We start from the raw sequence: 15340 nt of genomic DNA on the forward strand, positions 1-15340 counted from the left end.
CTCCACACAATATCGCGACATTCGGTGCGGCAAAACGCAAATATTCCCCGCATATTGTTGCGTCAAGTATGGCAAAAATCTTCTAAGCAATAAAGACCGACTGAGTACACAGTCGAATACTTCCTCAGCTACCAAAATTTATGGAAACCTCGTCGAGGAGACTTAATATTCAAACACATGTGTCGGTGATTGTAGCCTTCCTCCTATCCCTCCCCCTCCCGCCCCGCCATACGCCCTCACCGTACCTGTCCTCCTCGCAACGAACTATGAGGGCTATATCGCGCGTATTCGTTTGCCTCATCGCCGCGAGCAGCACGTGGGTGTGTGCCCACCCGGTGTTGGGTATTAGGTATAATGCGTTAGATTATTTTCGCATATGCCGGGTTTGCCCCGCAATCTCAGAAGTTGTTCTACCGTGTTGACAGGTTTTCTAACATCAATTTGAAAATTTCAATTTAAGTCATTGTAAATTAATCGCAAATTGAGGTTCACTATCGGCATTGGCCAGACAAATGTTTAAAATTGTGGCTGTATATCTCGATTGTTATTGACAAGAGTTCAATAGTATGGTTTATAGGAAGATAAAAAAATACTGACTGGTTTGCACGTGGCGAACGTAATTTTTCGCTGATGAGTGTGAATATGTGGCTTGAACGAAAGACGATGTTTTCCTCTAGTTTCGTAGTGAATCGTTGAAATAGTTTCGCTTATCGCGGGAGTGGTGGAGAAGAGTTCTGACGGTTTGAAGTTTGTTCTTTTTTGAGACAGTGGCAATCATAGATTCATACTCGTTGAATAGTTTGAAAATCATTTCAGGGCAAAGTTGGAGAGGAGTATCTGGTGGAAAAGTTTTTGCCTTCGATAGTTGAACGTTAAATTCACAATCGAATTCTTCGTCAACTCGGTCGATTTGATTCTTCGGATTGAACTAGTCGCTGGAGGTGGAATTTCTCATCAAAGTGAATTTCATGTGAACGAATGGAGACTGATCATCGAGGTAAAATTATGTCGAATTAGTTGGTAAATCCCAATAAGCCGTAGAGTGGATTCTGACCCTGACAGTGACGCCAGTGGAAAAAAAAACCGATGAACGACTGTCGTCCAACTTTACTCAACTCACACAATCGTTGCCGTCTCGTTAGCGTTTGCGGACGTTTGTATTAATTGGGAAAATAAATCAGTGAAAGAAAAATTAATCCCGATACATCTGGCCATGCCGAGTGACGTGGAGGGGACGAAAGACGACGTGTCTAGTCGAAGATCTGCAACGCCATGGGCTGAATTGCTGGTGAATTCAGCAGTACCAGCAACCGCTGTTGCTGTCAACCTGGGGGAGGAGACCAGTGAGCAGCCGTCAACGGCGAAAGACTCGAGCAAAGACAAACTCAGTGTATTGGGGAGTTTTCAGAGACGTACATTCAGTAGAATAAGTTTCAATGGCGAAACGGGTCCGCTGCTCAGCAGGTAAATCGTCAAATTAAGGAGACTAATAATCACATCATCGATAACTCGTCATTAATCACAAGTGTTCGTTGAGGATATTCAAATGCTTCAATAAAATCATTCACCTTCGTGGACCAAAAGTTAAAGGAATCCTGAATAAATTTTACCTCCATAGTTAACTCCAAGATCTAGAATTGGATGAATATAGTTTTTATTAGCAATAAAAGAATCGTGAATTGTTTCCATAAAATTCGCGGTTAAATTGCGTCGGCTGTTGATAAACGAAACTGCAAGTCCTCGATTGACTCGCCCGTTAATACATCCTAAATCAATTATCCCATCAATCTAAGTTCAACATTTTTTAATGATCAATTAATTCATTGAATCGCGCCATAATTGTGACGGAGGAGTTCCATTTCCCCTTAAGAATTTTTTTTTTGTGAAAAAGATGAGGGCAATTAGGTCACGATAAGATAGCGGCTTCTTAAACCAAGTCAAGTGGTTTTTGCATTAAAATGCTCTGGATTTGAGGTTAAAAACTTTGGAATTTATTAATTTAACTGAAGTTGCTTTGACAAATTACGTTCTTGTCGTAAAAAAATATCTTCGCCTCGTTAAAAAAAATACCGTCTTTAGGACGACTTCACAATTTCCGGACAAAGTTTCTGATCACCTCAGAGTAAGCATTCAATATCAGCAATCACGTCATGAAAAAAATTTTAAAAATAAAAAAAACCCTCTGTTATTCCCTTACGAATGTAGCAAATGCCTGTAACAAAAGAAAAAAGTGTTTGTATATCCTTCATTCTGAGTGATTGACTATTGTTTCCACTTCACGTACCTCAATCTACTCGGTTTTCTACGTGACAGTCACCAGAATGTCCTCCCCCCACTTGTCTTATCAGTATTATTACGGGTGCTGTCAGTCGTTGAATTTTCCGGTTGTCTCGGGCTGCAAAATCGCTCGAGATAAAAAAAAATGACACATTGGCGCATGTGATTAACAAATGGAGCATTAATTTTACGTGAAAAAAATAACAAAAATTTTCTTCCCATTCAGGAATAAATGAAATGGAAACGATTGAGTATTGCGTTACTCGCAATCCGAGTGTCTCGCGTCAAATTCAGGGAAGCCTATTCAGGGAGCGTGTGTATCCACGTCACGTGAGAGCTTCTGTGTGAAAAGAGATTTTTTTTCTCTATCCACTCATCTTCCGATGCTTTTTGCCCAGTGAAAATGGATCAGATATTTGCAGATACGAGAGGTTGAAGGAGAAGGGGGTGAATTATTTTTGGCGCATGTTGGAGAATCATTTGTGTATGGGTTTTTATCTGGTTTACTTTATGCTGCGCGTTGCAATATTCCCGTATGTCGGCCGGTCGAGTGTCGGCTGAAAGTTCGACAGGACTCACGATAACATTGCCTTCTTCTTATGCATAAGTTGAATGATGTATATACGTGCTGTGTGACTAGGGGGAGTGGGTGAATCTTCGTAAAGAGGGTGACTAGGCACACTTGGTGCACCACCACGTTTAAGTGTGCAGATATGCCAACAAGAGAGAGAGGGAGAGTGAAAATATCGGGTACAGTTTATCTTGAGAAAATCCGCACCAAATTCTGGCGCCATCACAATGTCTCACGCTAACACTACGTGGGTATTAAATAAAAATAGAATCGTCTCGTTCCCAATTTTTGGCTGATTGCAGGCGGTTCTTCTATCGCCTAGGGAAAGAGGGGTGTGCGACAATTGATTGATTGCAATTATCACCAAATGGAAATATCAGTAATTGGCAGCGAAAAAAATGGAGAATATGCATTGATTTTTTTTGAAAAACCGACGAATAGACGTTCTGTGTCGGCGAAGGGGGTTGGGCGGAGTGGGAGACAATCCTGAGGGCTTTATAGGGCAGATAAAACCGTCCAATCATGCCAAATTGTCGATGACGCACAGATTGGGTACGCACAGAAGGAAATCATCGATGCCCAGCCAAAAACCAAATTGGTCGAGTTGCGTCCCCAGTGTCGCATGAGATACCGTTCGTTAGGGTACCCGCTTAATTGGCAGAATCCAACGCGAATCGTTCCCCCCCTCTGTACCTCAATGATTCAACAGTATTCCGTTGATAATTGATGATTGATATGAAAATATTATAACAATCTAAAGTGGCTAACAAAGGAGAATATCTGCGACTGAGGGAGCGTCGATCGATAAGTGAAAGGTGATTCTTACTGATTCTCTAGTTTTGATACTGCAAATCGTGTGAAAAAATCGAGATCATGACCAATTGACTTTTGGACACGTATTCAATATTTTGAGTGACAACTGAAAAGCCCATCGAATGTGGTGTAAACGTTTGGTGTGGATATTTCTCTGGCTCTGGACACGTTGTGACATTTGGCTTTGAGATTTGTCTCCAGCTGAAAGAAAAATAGACAACATGAAACGTTGAAGTATCGAGTAAAAAAAAATAATCCGTGAAAAAAGTAACTCTAGATTATACTTAAATCTAAGTAAGAATTGCTACATCATTGTGCTCCTAAATTTTGACTCTTCCTTAAACAGAATAACTAACCCAACCGTATCTTCAAACTCTACTAACTCGGTGTTAACTTGAAGCAGGGAGGCAACTCGCTGCTAAAATTATCTCAGGGGCCACCTCTCACTTTTCACTTTCAACTTGACTCCCCTCATTTAGTTTTTCCTCCTTCGGTAACCACCAAGACGCATACCCAAGACCCCTGGGGGAGCACTAAAAAATTAACCAAGTTGTCGATCATCCCAAATCATATTTCCAATACTGAATAACACATTCAATCCATTGAATGGGATTGGGATTTTGCATTGGAAGTAATCGACCGCAAGTATAAACGCTCTTGGTGCAGCGATAAATTGCAAAACGGTATTAACTCCACCCAGTGCTAATAAACGAAAAGGGTCAGCGAACTCACGAGGTTTGAGTGCGAGTTTGGCAGATGCTGAGAAAGATTTTAGTAAAATGACAATGGAGCAGTCACATGCAACTGAGACTCCTGCCACTCCACATCGTGTTCATCTAGGGGATGGTATGACACTGTCTGGTCTGCGCCGCGCCATTTCCCAGGTCTCTATGCTGGTGGTCAAGGCCACAACCTCGGGGGAGACTGCCTGGCGTGAAGAGTGTCTCAAGTACGATATTTTAAAAGACCCAAATTCTTGTTGCTTCAAATACACTGGCCTACGTGTTGATGTAATTTTAGATAATGCCAACTATCATAATTTTGCGTAGTTTACAAGTTGCCTTCTGGTCCTAGTCTAGCTATGGTACACGGTGAATACAAATTTGAGGAAAAATTCGGGAAGAACATGAACAACTGGGGAAAGAGACACTCTATTTTTAGGAATTTTTTTGCAATACTAATGAATTGTTCAGGCCACCAGAGAAACTCCAATATTATGGCTGAATAATGGGGTGATTCCTAAATAATTAATGTAGGAGAGCAATAATTTGCGGTCTCTGTGCCTGAAATATGCAATTAGAACTCCGATTCGGGCATCAAAATTGTCGCACCAATTTTTCCTCAACTTTTCCCTGTGTGGCGACTTTAGTTTCACCCATTGCTTATTTTTTATTGCTTGTCTTTACGCTCAACACTATCACTATCAGCGTGACACACTCAAAACTTCCATTGAAACATCACTGTGTAATCTACAATTCTATTCTTGGCAGACGGGTCATTGTGTCAGGGTCGTCACGTGTGTGCGTGGTACTAGAATTTCTCTCTTTGGTACGTGGAAATGTAGATTTTTGGTGCATTATGAGTGAGGAAATGTTGAGCTCGAGACGTTGAACCTTGAAATTCAACATGAGAAGCTGATCTGTGTTACACCCAAGGATCCCAGACACGGGTGGAGTAAAGAAAACACGTTGATTCTCGTGACAGACAAGCTTAAAATATAGTTTATGAAACATTTCAACGTCAATTGCGCTTTTAAACTGCAGGAATGATGTTGGGGGATTTACCGAGTAGTTTACGTACAATGAATCGTGAATTCCATCTATTTGTGTTACACCAGGAGTTGATATTTGATGTATGAAAAAACACTGATAATCCCGGAATATTCAAACTTGATGAGGGTAAAAACATTTTTGGAACAGAGACGTCCCAGACACTCAAGGGCATGTCTAGAGTTCAAAGAAGAAGTTTATAAGAGTGAATTTTGGGTGTGTGTTGGAGTGATCATTTGCCAAAATCTTGGCGGTGAATAAATTCACCACTGATAGAGGTAGATTTGTCACAGATACGTGAGACCTTAAAGTTCTGGTAACTTCTCGTAGTAGTGCATGTCAGAGAAATGAAACTGTTTGGCGAAAAGTAGTTAGGAAGTTTTCGGTGGAGAATAAGGGTCATTGTCCAGTTGTGAAGTGGGAGAGGCACTTCGATGTGTATCATTGACCTAGGACTCTCTAAACTTGAGGATTGTAACACATCGACCTCTGGCATAGGGCTTTTCTTGCCCTCGAGACGACTCCCAACTGTGAGAACAACCTGGCAAATCGCCTGACACGAACGCCGGTATCGGAGACGAGAATAGTAAAGCTACTTCCTTGGGTGTACATATAGAGAAAAATTATTTTCAATGTATACATCGATTTTATTTCTATTTTTTATGGAAGCTGGGGCTCTTTCATATTCTACTGACGCTTGGCCTTCGTGTCAGTTTTCTAAACTATGAGCATGGAATACAGTTTCACTGAGGGAAAATATATTTCTTTAAATTTACAATTCTTTCTGACTGAGAATTCGATAAGGTGAAAGGTTGCAAGTGATGTTATTGGGACGACGAAAGTCCTTTCATCTCTTTCACAGAAAAAAAAATTTCCAATTCGAGAGTTGAGGAACTGAATTCAGGCAGTTGGAAAAAAATGTCTAATGTCTAAAAGAGATTTACTTGAGGCGGGTAATTTTTCTTCAATCGCTTAATCCTTGTCACGTTGCCCGAGCGAGGTCTCGTGTATTAAAATATTCTTGCTGTCCAAAAATAATTTTACGCTGAATTTCGTATTGATTTCCCAATTCAAACTTTGCATAACCGAATGAGAGTCAGTCTTTTCAGAATTATAATTATGTTACGAACATTTTGCTCATGCTCTTGTTAATTAACAACAAAATTGAGCATTGTACCGTAGAATGTAGTGGGTCATCGCTCAATCCGAAAATAAAAAACATTCAATAAAGTCGTCGTTAAGCACTCCTCGTCCCTAGTGCTCGAGTCTTAAAGGGGACTTCCCTCTCTTCATGAGAAATACAAATCAATCACAAAATCGATTTATCTTACCTCAATTTTTTCATGAAAGAGAAATAATTTTTTTGCGTAGCTGAACGTCTGTATTTACCCATTTTAGAGATATTTAATCAAAATAAACCCAATAAAAATCACTGTCTGCTAGTATTTACATTCAATGTATATTGTCTATTCTATTTCAGAATAATGGACCAGGGTTGGGGTACTCAGTTCATCAATTCAAAAAATCTCGAGTGTTTACGTTCCCGAATAAACACCTTTAAAATTTGTTATTTTAAGGTTGTTTGTGTATTGTCCAAATAATGCAATTCTTCCTGTTCGATAAAAAAACTAGAATGTTTTGGGCCGCGGGAAGAACAAACATTTCAGATACTTGTGAAAAAAGCCTTCAGAAGCTCTGGCACAAAGGAATAAACACTTTTCTTTTTCCACATGAATTCTCCTCGAATTTAGTTTCAAAATGGGAATTCACCTATAGGGAGCCTTCAGCAATAAAGATAAGAATAGAGGATAATGTGAAAAAATATACCGAATCCAGTGATCGTGGATAAACTCCGATACCCAGATAAATAAATTTGATATTCGAAACATGCAAAGCTATCTACTCTTCGCAGATTAAATTTATTATCAACAGGAAGGAGATAAGCTGATCTGTGCTTGCATATTAAAATAAAAAACCTCGTTAACTGAAAATTAAAAGGTCCATCTGGAATTTCTTCAATCTATTACAATAATTAATTCAATTAAATACCGTCTTCCATTCGTATTCGTTCTACCACTTAATCGAACTGTCCTTCCAATGCCATCACTTGCAATCTGAACATTCTCACCGAGACCTGATTTTGCTCTTTACATTCGTAATAAATTTTTCACTTCCACGTTTTTAACGGAGAACGAAACATTGCAGATATCGACAGACGAGATTTAGCTCCAGGCGAGTGAGAAAACGAGTGGTGTTCAAGCACGGTGACTGCAACGTTGTCCAGGGAAACGTCGCTAAGAGGCGTCGCAGATATCTTCAGGTAGACTCCAGACACTTCTGATCATTTCTTTTCAAATTTTTTTTATTCTCTCTTTGTCAAATGCTCCCACAAACCACTGACCTGTCGATTTCATTTTTTTTTTTGGCCCCTTCCTATCAGGATATTTTTACGACATTGGTGGATGCTCAATGGCGCTGGACACTGCTGGTATTCTCGATGAACTTTTTACTATCGTGGTTGGGGTTTGCAATTGTCTGGTGGATCATAGCGTACGCCCACGGTGATCTCGATCCCCGAAATTTCACTGACGCCAACAAAACTTTCACCCCCTGTGTCGAGGATATACATGGCTTCACCAGTTGTTTTTTATTCTCAGTCGAGACTCAGCACACTATCGGGTAAATATGAAAATTGATAATTTAAATGGCTTTGAAGTCTTATTTAAAATTAATTCGACATGTTGTAAAGATGAACGAAGTTGAAGAGAAATTTTAGCGCTTTCAAACTGAAATGAACTTCGTTACTTCCGCCACTTAGGAGCAATTTAAAGTTGTGTGAAATTTTAATAACCTTTCTCATATTTTTTATTAACTCTTAATGAAAAAAATGCCATTGGAATAACTGCTGCAGCACGGAGCTTGAGCTATTTCACTGATATACCAATTTTCAACGATGAAAAAGAGTTAATTACGGAACATTCTATCTGAAATTTTTGCCGTTAAAATTTACCACGTGTCTCATTCATTCAGTTATGGATCGAAGCACACAACTACAGAGTGCCCAGAAGCAATATTCATAATGTGCATCCAATCAATGACCGGAGTTATACTGCAAGCTTTCATGGTTGGCATTGTATTTGCCAAGTTATCACGTCCAAAAAAACGCACACAGACCCTTTTATTCTCCCGTAATGCGGTGATTTGTCAAAGAGACGGCCAGCCATGCCTAATGTTCCGCGTCGGGGACATGAGAAAGAGCCACATCATAGAGGCACACGTTCGTGCACAGATGATAAAACGAAAGGTACTTGGTGATTTTTTTTCTACCTCTCCCTGGCAATTCATTGATTTATGCTAATATATTCCTCCCTCGACTTCTCAGATTTATCAATTTTCCTAATTTCCACATTTTCAGGTGACGAGAGAGGGTGAACTACTGCCATTTTACCAGACTGAATTGAGAGTCGGTGGTGATGGTGAGGAGGATAAAATATTCTTCATCTGGCCGACTACCATTGTCCATAAAATTGATGAGCATTCGCCATTGTATCATCTCTCTGCAAGTGATATGCTTAAAGAGCGCTTCGAAATTATTGTTATGCTCGAAGGTACTTGAAATTGCCTAATTAAAAGGAAAGCATTCATTTAACATACATCTATGCCGATTGAAAGTAATGCAGATGCGAGACATCGCGTTAAAGGATTTTTAAATCGACCAATAGAATAGCTCTGCAGTATCTAGTTATTTTACTCGTCAAGGGAAAATGCAGCCCATTTTATGAAGCCGGTGTTGAACATACTCTAACAATATTGATAACATTCCGCGCATTTCAAGTTTCAAATAAGTCTAATAGGTAGGAAAATTACGTCGCTCTGAAACATCAAAGAAATAATTTAACATGAGATTAAATCCGAATCGCGACGACAAAAGCGTGATAACTCTGAAAGGAAATGCGAGTCCTTTTTATGTGATACACGTATTAAGAGATGATAAATATATCCTCTTTAATGAATTACATGAAAATACGTGGTTCCACGATGTTGGAATTAGTGCAAATTGTCGTATCCTTTAAACTCAATTAGTTTGATTGACGTTGGGTCGCTCAATAGCTTATCGCTTTGTCAATAATTGTGTGGTAAATACTGCTGGGAGGGGAACTATGTGGAAAATTTTTGGAGGTCGCAGCCGAAAATTCATGAAAATCAAATGAACAAGGAAAATTCCACAGTTTTATTCGCATATGTTTTATTGAATACAGTTTATTTGAATCCAATGAATAAATTATTTCACATTCCGAGAGGATTCCTTTGATTCACCTTTGATAACCTTTATTGAATTCAAATAAATTATGTTTATGGACGAACAGAATGTCGGTTCTGCTCTTTGTTAGAAGTTTGATGTCATTAATTCTTTGAAATTGTTCTTGATTGAACAGCAGTCTTACACTGCGGCATTTTACTAATTTCAAGTTCAATAGTTTCATTCACACGCGAACGATTACTTAAAAACTTACCTGCACATCCAGTGTACGCATCTCCTCCCATTAAATCAGGCTTAAAGGGTATGGTACATCTAAAATTGGTTGAAAACTCCTGGCTTCATCTTTCCCGATTATAGTTTTAAGAAATTCATTTATGGATTAGCAGCGGACTCCTCACATTTATGTCTAAGCTCTTCTCCCAGAGTCGTGGAAATTCTAGTAGAATAAGAACAGGGAAGTCTCTCAGCAATGCGAATTGAGGCTTCGGCTTTAGGTCCCCGGGAGACGTAGCTCAGTTTCCACAATAACCCGTGACATGCCCTATTTTTCCTGTTAAATACTAGACCATTTCAACAGCTGTTCAAAAATCAATTCAAACATAAAAATATTCATGATTATCTGGAGATAATGAGAAGCTATTTGTAGACATATGGCAGTCCTTTTCAGATATCTATCCGTAATTTTCATGGATCTCTGCCAATTTTTTTGAAATCCACAATTATGGAGGTCACCCAGTGCGAAATTCCCAGATTCAGTAATTATGTAAGCACTGTCTAAATGTGCTCCTCATTTTAGTGATTAAAATGACAAACGATTGAGAAATATAATTTTATAAAGGGTGAACACCCATAGGCGAGAATTAGAATTTTTTGTCCGCCTTTCAACGAAGATTTTCATGGAATGAATTTAAATTATAAATAGTTCCAAATTTTTTGCTTACCAAGATAGCGGTGTTTACTGGAACCTGAAATTTTTTTATCTCCATTTACGTGAATTAATTTCCTACTAACATAACACAAATGTTTGGATGTAGGTGTTATAGAGTCAACGGGAATGACGACACAGGCCAGAAGCTCGTACCTACCGACTGAAATACTCTGGGGTCACAGGTTCTCTCACATCATTACATTTAAAAAGGAAACTGGAGAGTACGAAGTCAACTACAACCTCTTCAATAACACATACGAGGTAGATACGCCTCTATGTTCAGCTGCAGAACTCGATCAGCTAAAAGCTTTGCATCACGCCAAAGGAGGTAAACAAATGAGATTACAATTTTTTTTTACCCCGGCTTTTTTTATTCTTATCTTATCAACGGTGAATTGGAGTCCCCAGGGCCAGCGTATGCTGCCATCTGTGCTGTTCGGATAATGTACAATAACATTCAAGGTGTCAATGAACTTGAAGTGTAATTACGGGGAGAGAAAAAAAAACCTCGTTGGTTGAAAGAGGTCAAGAATTGCTGTTAACCTTGTTCGTTGATTACGTACATTTAATTTCTCTCTCCTTTTCATCGTCCCGGTAATTCTCTCCTTAGTAAAATGGAGAAATTTTTGCTGTGAAAGAGGGAAAAAAAAATCAACTCGCGATCAGGAAATTGTTACAGGGAAAAAATAATTATCAAATTATAAGTACAAGGGAAATAATACTTTGCGCACACTGTTATTATTCTTCCTCCCTCCTATCCTACATTCTAGCTTGAAATTAAAAACAAACATTTTGCTTTATCATGCGAATAATACTTATAAATTGAATTGAAACTCGTTTTCCGATGAAGGGAAGTTAAACATGCGATAAAAATACCCCACACCGCGAAATTGATCCAATTATACATCGATATCTTGATAGCAGGCAGGCGTATGTGCCTACAGAACTCATATTCCAAAGTTGGAATTTATATTCTACCTCCATTAACAAAATATTCCTTCGACTGCTCTAGCTTTTGACGAATTCATGAAAGTCTCAGCATTGTAGGAGATTAATTTATCTTTTGCCAAATGAGCAGCTGAAGCAAACCATATCGTTTTTTATTAAGGACAAAATTCCGGTCCTCAATTTCCCCACATTAAAGAGAAGACAATAATTTATCTCCGTGGAGAGTGTTTTCTAAAACTCTGCAGATAATAATAATATACAAAATTTATAACTCGTGTCGTACATATGGTGGAAGTGTATTAAAAATTGATGTGGCTCAACGGTTACTTGATTCACTCATCAATTTTTCTCAAAGGTTTTCTCCGCGTATACATAACATTATCTTGATTGCAATTACAGAACGAATGAGTTCAGCAACATTTCCAACATACCGTGAGGACTCAAGCAGCTCGTTGACAACGAGTTCCGGTTCTAGTTCAGCATCATCATCTGGTGGTTTACACATGCACTCACCAACACCACCCACGCCAATTCCCGTGATGATAACTGGCCCGGACGATTCACCAAGACGTAACAGTATCAATGTACAGCCGGATCAGAGATTAGCAGTGTTCTACACACACGATGAGGTACGAAGGTTTTCCTGTTTTAATTCATCATCCAGGAAATTGTTACATTCAATTTACCCGAAAATCCATGTAGCGTGATTCTAATTGAGGTTGATGATTGAAAAGGATGACGATCAAGCTGGATGCAGTAGTGTAGTAATCAAAGCGAGTGAGCAGGAGGATTACAATACAGTTTTGGAGGGCATAAACGCGAGCATCAGGAAAAATCGAGGAGAGAGTAATAAATCTAGGGAGGAGAGAGCCATTCCCAGGAATGAATCGAAATCAACAATTAAAAAGCACGATTCCAAATCCAGTTCCGATGGAATGAAAAGATCATCCACGAGAGTATCATTAGAGCCGTCATCATCGACCAGTGCCATGAAAAAATCCGCCTCAAGGGTCACCTTGGATCCAAGGTAGATCACCTTTCATCGATTCTAACAATTTCCCAATCTATCGAAAGCCATCGTCACTCATTTATTAAGTACAATTTTTCTCATCATTATCCCCAGACACACGAGATTCGCAGACTTACCTCAACACGATGAACTCTCTAGTCACATAAAATCTAGTCTCGATAATAACCACAAATCCGATACCCACAGTGTGTTGAGCTACGTAGACGAGGATAAAAAGCCAGAGAGACTCATAAGGATATCGCCACCCCCGCGGCTACTGCCAAGGCCAGAAGTTTCTGATATCAAAGCAACAAATCATTATCCACCTCATAGTAATCCGGAGGAGCAGGTCTAAGTGAGTACAGCAAAATTAAACAAAAAAATCCATCGCGGCTTAATAGAATTTTAATGAAAGGGCTTAATAGAATCTTGATGGTGGCATTAAGCGGTGATCGCAGAGGCGATCAAGTCCCATGTTTGTGATAAGGGGCCATAGGTAATACGAGTTAGGCTCACGAGTCCCTGAAATGAGAGATAATTTCCTGTAAATCAAACCCATATTTCTCCGCGAATTTTTCCATAAATGTCACACCGCGTATTAATTACGTGATTCATTAGATTACATTCACTGAGAATCCGGGATAATACTTTCATTAAGCTTGACAAGGTCGTCAGTTACATCTTATTCGAATAATTCCGAAGACGGAAGGGAGTGTGATTGGATTAAGAGGCATGTAGAAGACATGATGCATAATACACATGTGTTAATGCCAGTGTGTATGACAGCGTATGGTACGTGCCCATGGAACTCGATAGTCCCCCGGTTGAACGGGTTTTCGCCTGTGGTTTCATATCACCAACGCAGACGCTGTTGTTATATCTCGCTGAAATAGCGGAGGCAGGGAGTCGTGATTAAACAATTGACTGGTGTGATAACGAGGGCACTTCCCGCCACTAAACTCATCCTGTTCGAGCTTAAATCTATATGTCTGTGCTTAAAGCAGAGGACACCTAATGTATCATCAACTGCACTCACTGCTAGATGCCTCTGACATGATTTATACCGGCGATATTAATCAACTGGTCCATTTCCAATTGATATGATGTGATATGATCCTTGAATTGGCCAATGAATTATGCGTTGAATCGAGGGCCTCGTGTCATCCAGACTCAACTCTCACCAAATCTCTTTCTTCTACTCAACCAAATTTTAACTGAATTTATCGGTCGCCCGGGAGTTTTGTGTAATTGCGGTGAATTCGGCATGTCTCTGGTGTAACTTAAATCTACGACACTCAACGGTGAATCCCTGGTGACGTGACCTCGGGCATTTGCCGTTTCTGTTTGCACATTTTCCACTCTGTGGCTTCTGACATTGTCTCGGGTCATGATTCGACACTACCAACGACAATGGACAGTATCGCCTTGCGGTACGGAATTACGAAAACACACTGCGGCCTCGGGCCAATATGCTGATTCCATGATTCAGTAGCATATTATGAATAGTAAAAGTGTCACATATATACATATATATATATTGTTTTTATTGAGTTTGAAAGGGGCATTGTCTTGTGAAGGCAATAAAACCGAAACGGAGAGGTTTGAAGCAGTTGACACTTTTTACGGACAATTCTAGGAATTTGAAAAATCAAAATCCTGTCACAAATTAATGCACAGGTCCTGTCTCGTAGTTAGAAGCTCCGTTAGAATTTGTAAAATAGTCCTTCATCATTCTGCCATGCAGGGAGGAATATGGTAACTATTTGAAATGTTCAAGGAACGACGGTATCGGGAGGACTTTCAGTTTATTCATCCAGTGAGACCCCTCTCAGTTTAGTTGCATTTATTTACAAAAACTTTCGGCCCCGATTACACTTTGACTACACAGTACTTTACCGTACAGACTCAAACTCCTCCATTTTCGTTGTCTTCTTCTCCTTTGATGTTTTTCCTTCGGATGCCCCGTCAGCTCCAGCTCTGCAAAGAGTTACCAACTACTTCAAAACTTCCGCGAGTTAGGAAAATTATAAGACGTAAATAATTCGTATTGGAAATTGTTCGAAAATGTTAGAGAAGATGATTTTATGCTCGTCTCAGTGACTACCGTATTTCTGGGTATATTGGTGAAACGTAAGATTTGATGAATCATTCGATGCCGTAAGGAATTGACGCAAATGAGGAATAATCTGATTTCCAACGTTCCAAGCCACAATATCATGTAATTAATAAAACGGTAATTTGATCCACTGATTTGTGTTACATCACTTTTTCTGGGTGATGAGTGAGCGTTTCAAAAAGTTGCTTTTGCGTAAGAGCGCGGGAGTTGAATAAGTGATTCACATCAACGAGTGAAATCGGGAAATACTTGATAGGGGATTTAATCGATAAATTTTGGACTTTCTCATGAAAAAAGAGATGATAAAGATGGAGGAACGGGTGCCCAAAACTTTCTATATGAAAAATGGGGAAAGATCGCCTATTAAAGTGAAGAAGAAAAGATAATGAGCATCATCCATTGGATACCCGTTGAAAAAAGACAGTAAAGAACTCAGGAAATGAAATTAATGAATCGCTTGTGAAATTCCCGAGTAAAATGAATGGCTCTGGGATTTTCATTTAATTTTTCCATAAATGCAAAGTTCAATTTTCCCGGGAATTCATAACGTTTCTCAGATTCCTGGATTTAACTCTCTATTTCCTCATAATGACTGAGTATCTCCACCTATGACGTTCCCGTATTTCAAGACAAGAGCAATTAACTGCC

At 39.4% G+C, this 15340-nt stretch overlaps 1 protein-coding gene and 1 long non-coding RNA gene across 10 annotated transcripts in view; one reads left to right on the forward strand and one right to left on the reverse strand.

Annotated features, from left to right (window-relative positions):
• LOC135164697 (ATP-sensitive inward rectifier potassium channel 12-like) overlaps window positions 1-15340 on the forward strand; it is a 27550-nt gene continuing 12210 nt past the window's right edge. Inside the window, exons 1-10 of one of the 8 annotated variants that reach the window (XM_064125296.1) lie at window positions 3-997; window positions 1063-1464; window positions 7636-7750; window positions 7871-8109; window positions 8461-8734; window positions 8846-9038; window positions 10726-10947; window positions 11967-12196; window positions 12302-12594; window positions 12691-12931. In XM_064125296.1, coding sequence (XP_063981366.1) covers window positions 1214-1464; window positions 7636-7750; window positions 7871-8109; window positions 8461-8734; window positions 8846-9038; window positions 10726-10947; window positions 11967-12196; window positions 12302-12594; window positions 12691-12931 — 2058 coding nt within the window. In that variant the 5' untranslated portion in view covers window positions 3-997; window positions 1063-1213. Of the gene's footprint in view, window positions 1465-4427; window positions 4611-7635; window positions 7751-7870; window positions 8110-8460; window positions 8735-8845; window positions 9039-10725; window positions 10948-11966; window positions 12197-12301; window positions 12595-12690; window positions 12932-15340 lie in introns of those variants that run through there. The other 7 variants (XM_064125298.1, XM_064125297.1, XM_064125299.1 and 4 more) reach the window with 7 other exon arrangements.
• Window positions 1969-4526, reverse strand: LOC135164704 (uncharacterized). Of its 2 annotated transcripts, XR_010299380.1 has the most exons (5): window positions 4394-4526; window positions 4045-4194; window positions 3675-3862; window positions 2285-2395; window positions 1969-2212 (listed from the first exon to the last, which is right to left on the reverse strand). It is a non-coding gene; the product is annotated as an uncharacterized LOC135164704 (long non-coding RNA). The 2 variants fall into 2 exon arrangements; XR_010299381.1 differs by lacking the exon at window positions 4394-4526 and having other exon boundaries at window positions 4018-4135.

Source organism: Diachasmimorpha longicaudata, chromosome 7 (assembly GCF_034640455.1).
Source record: "Diachasmimorpha longicaudata isolate KC_UGA_2023 chromosome 7, iyDiaLong2, whole genome shotgun sequence".
Classification (NCBI taxonomy): Eukaryota; Metazoa; Arthropoda; class Insecta; order Hymenoptera; family Braconidae; genus Diachasmimorpha; species Diachasmimorpha longicaudata.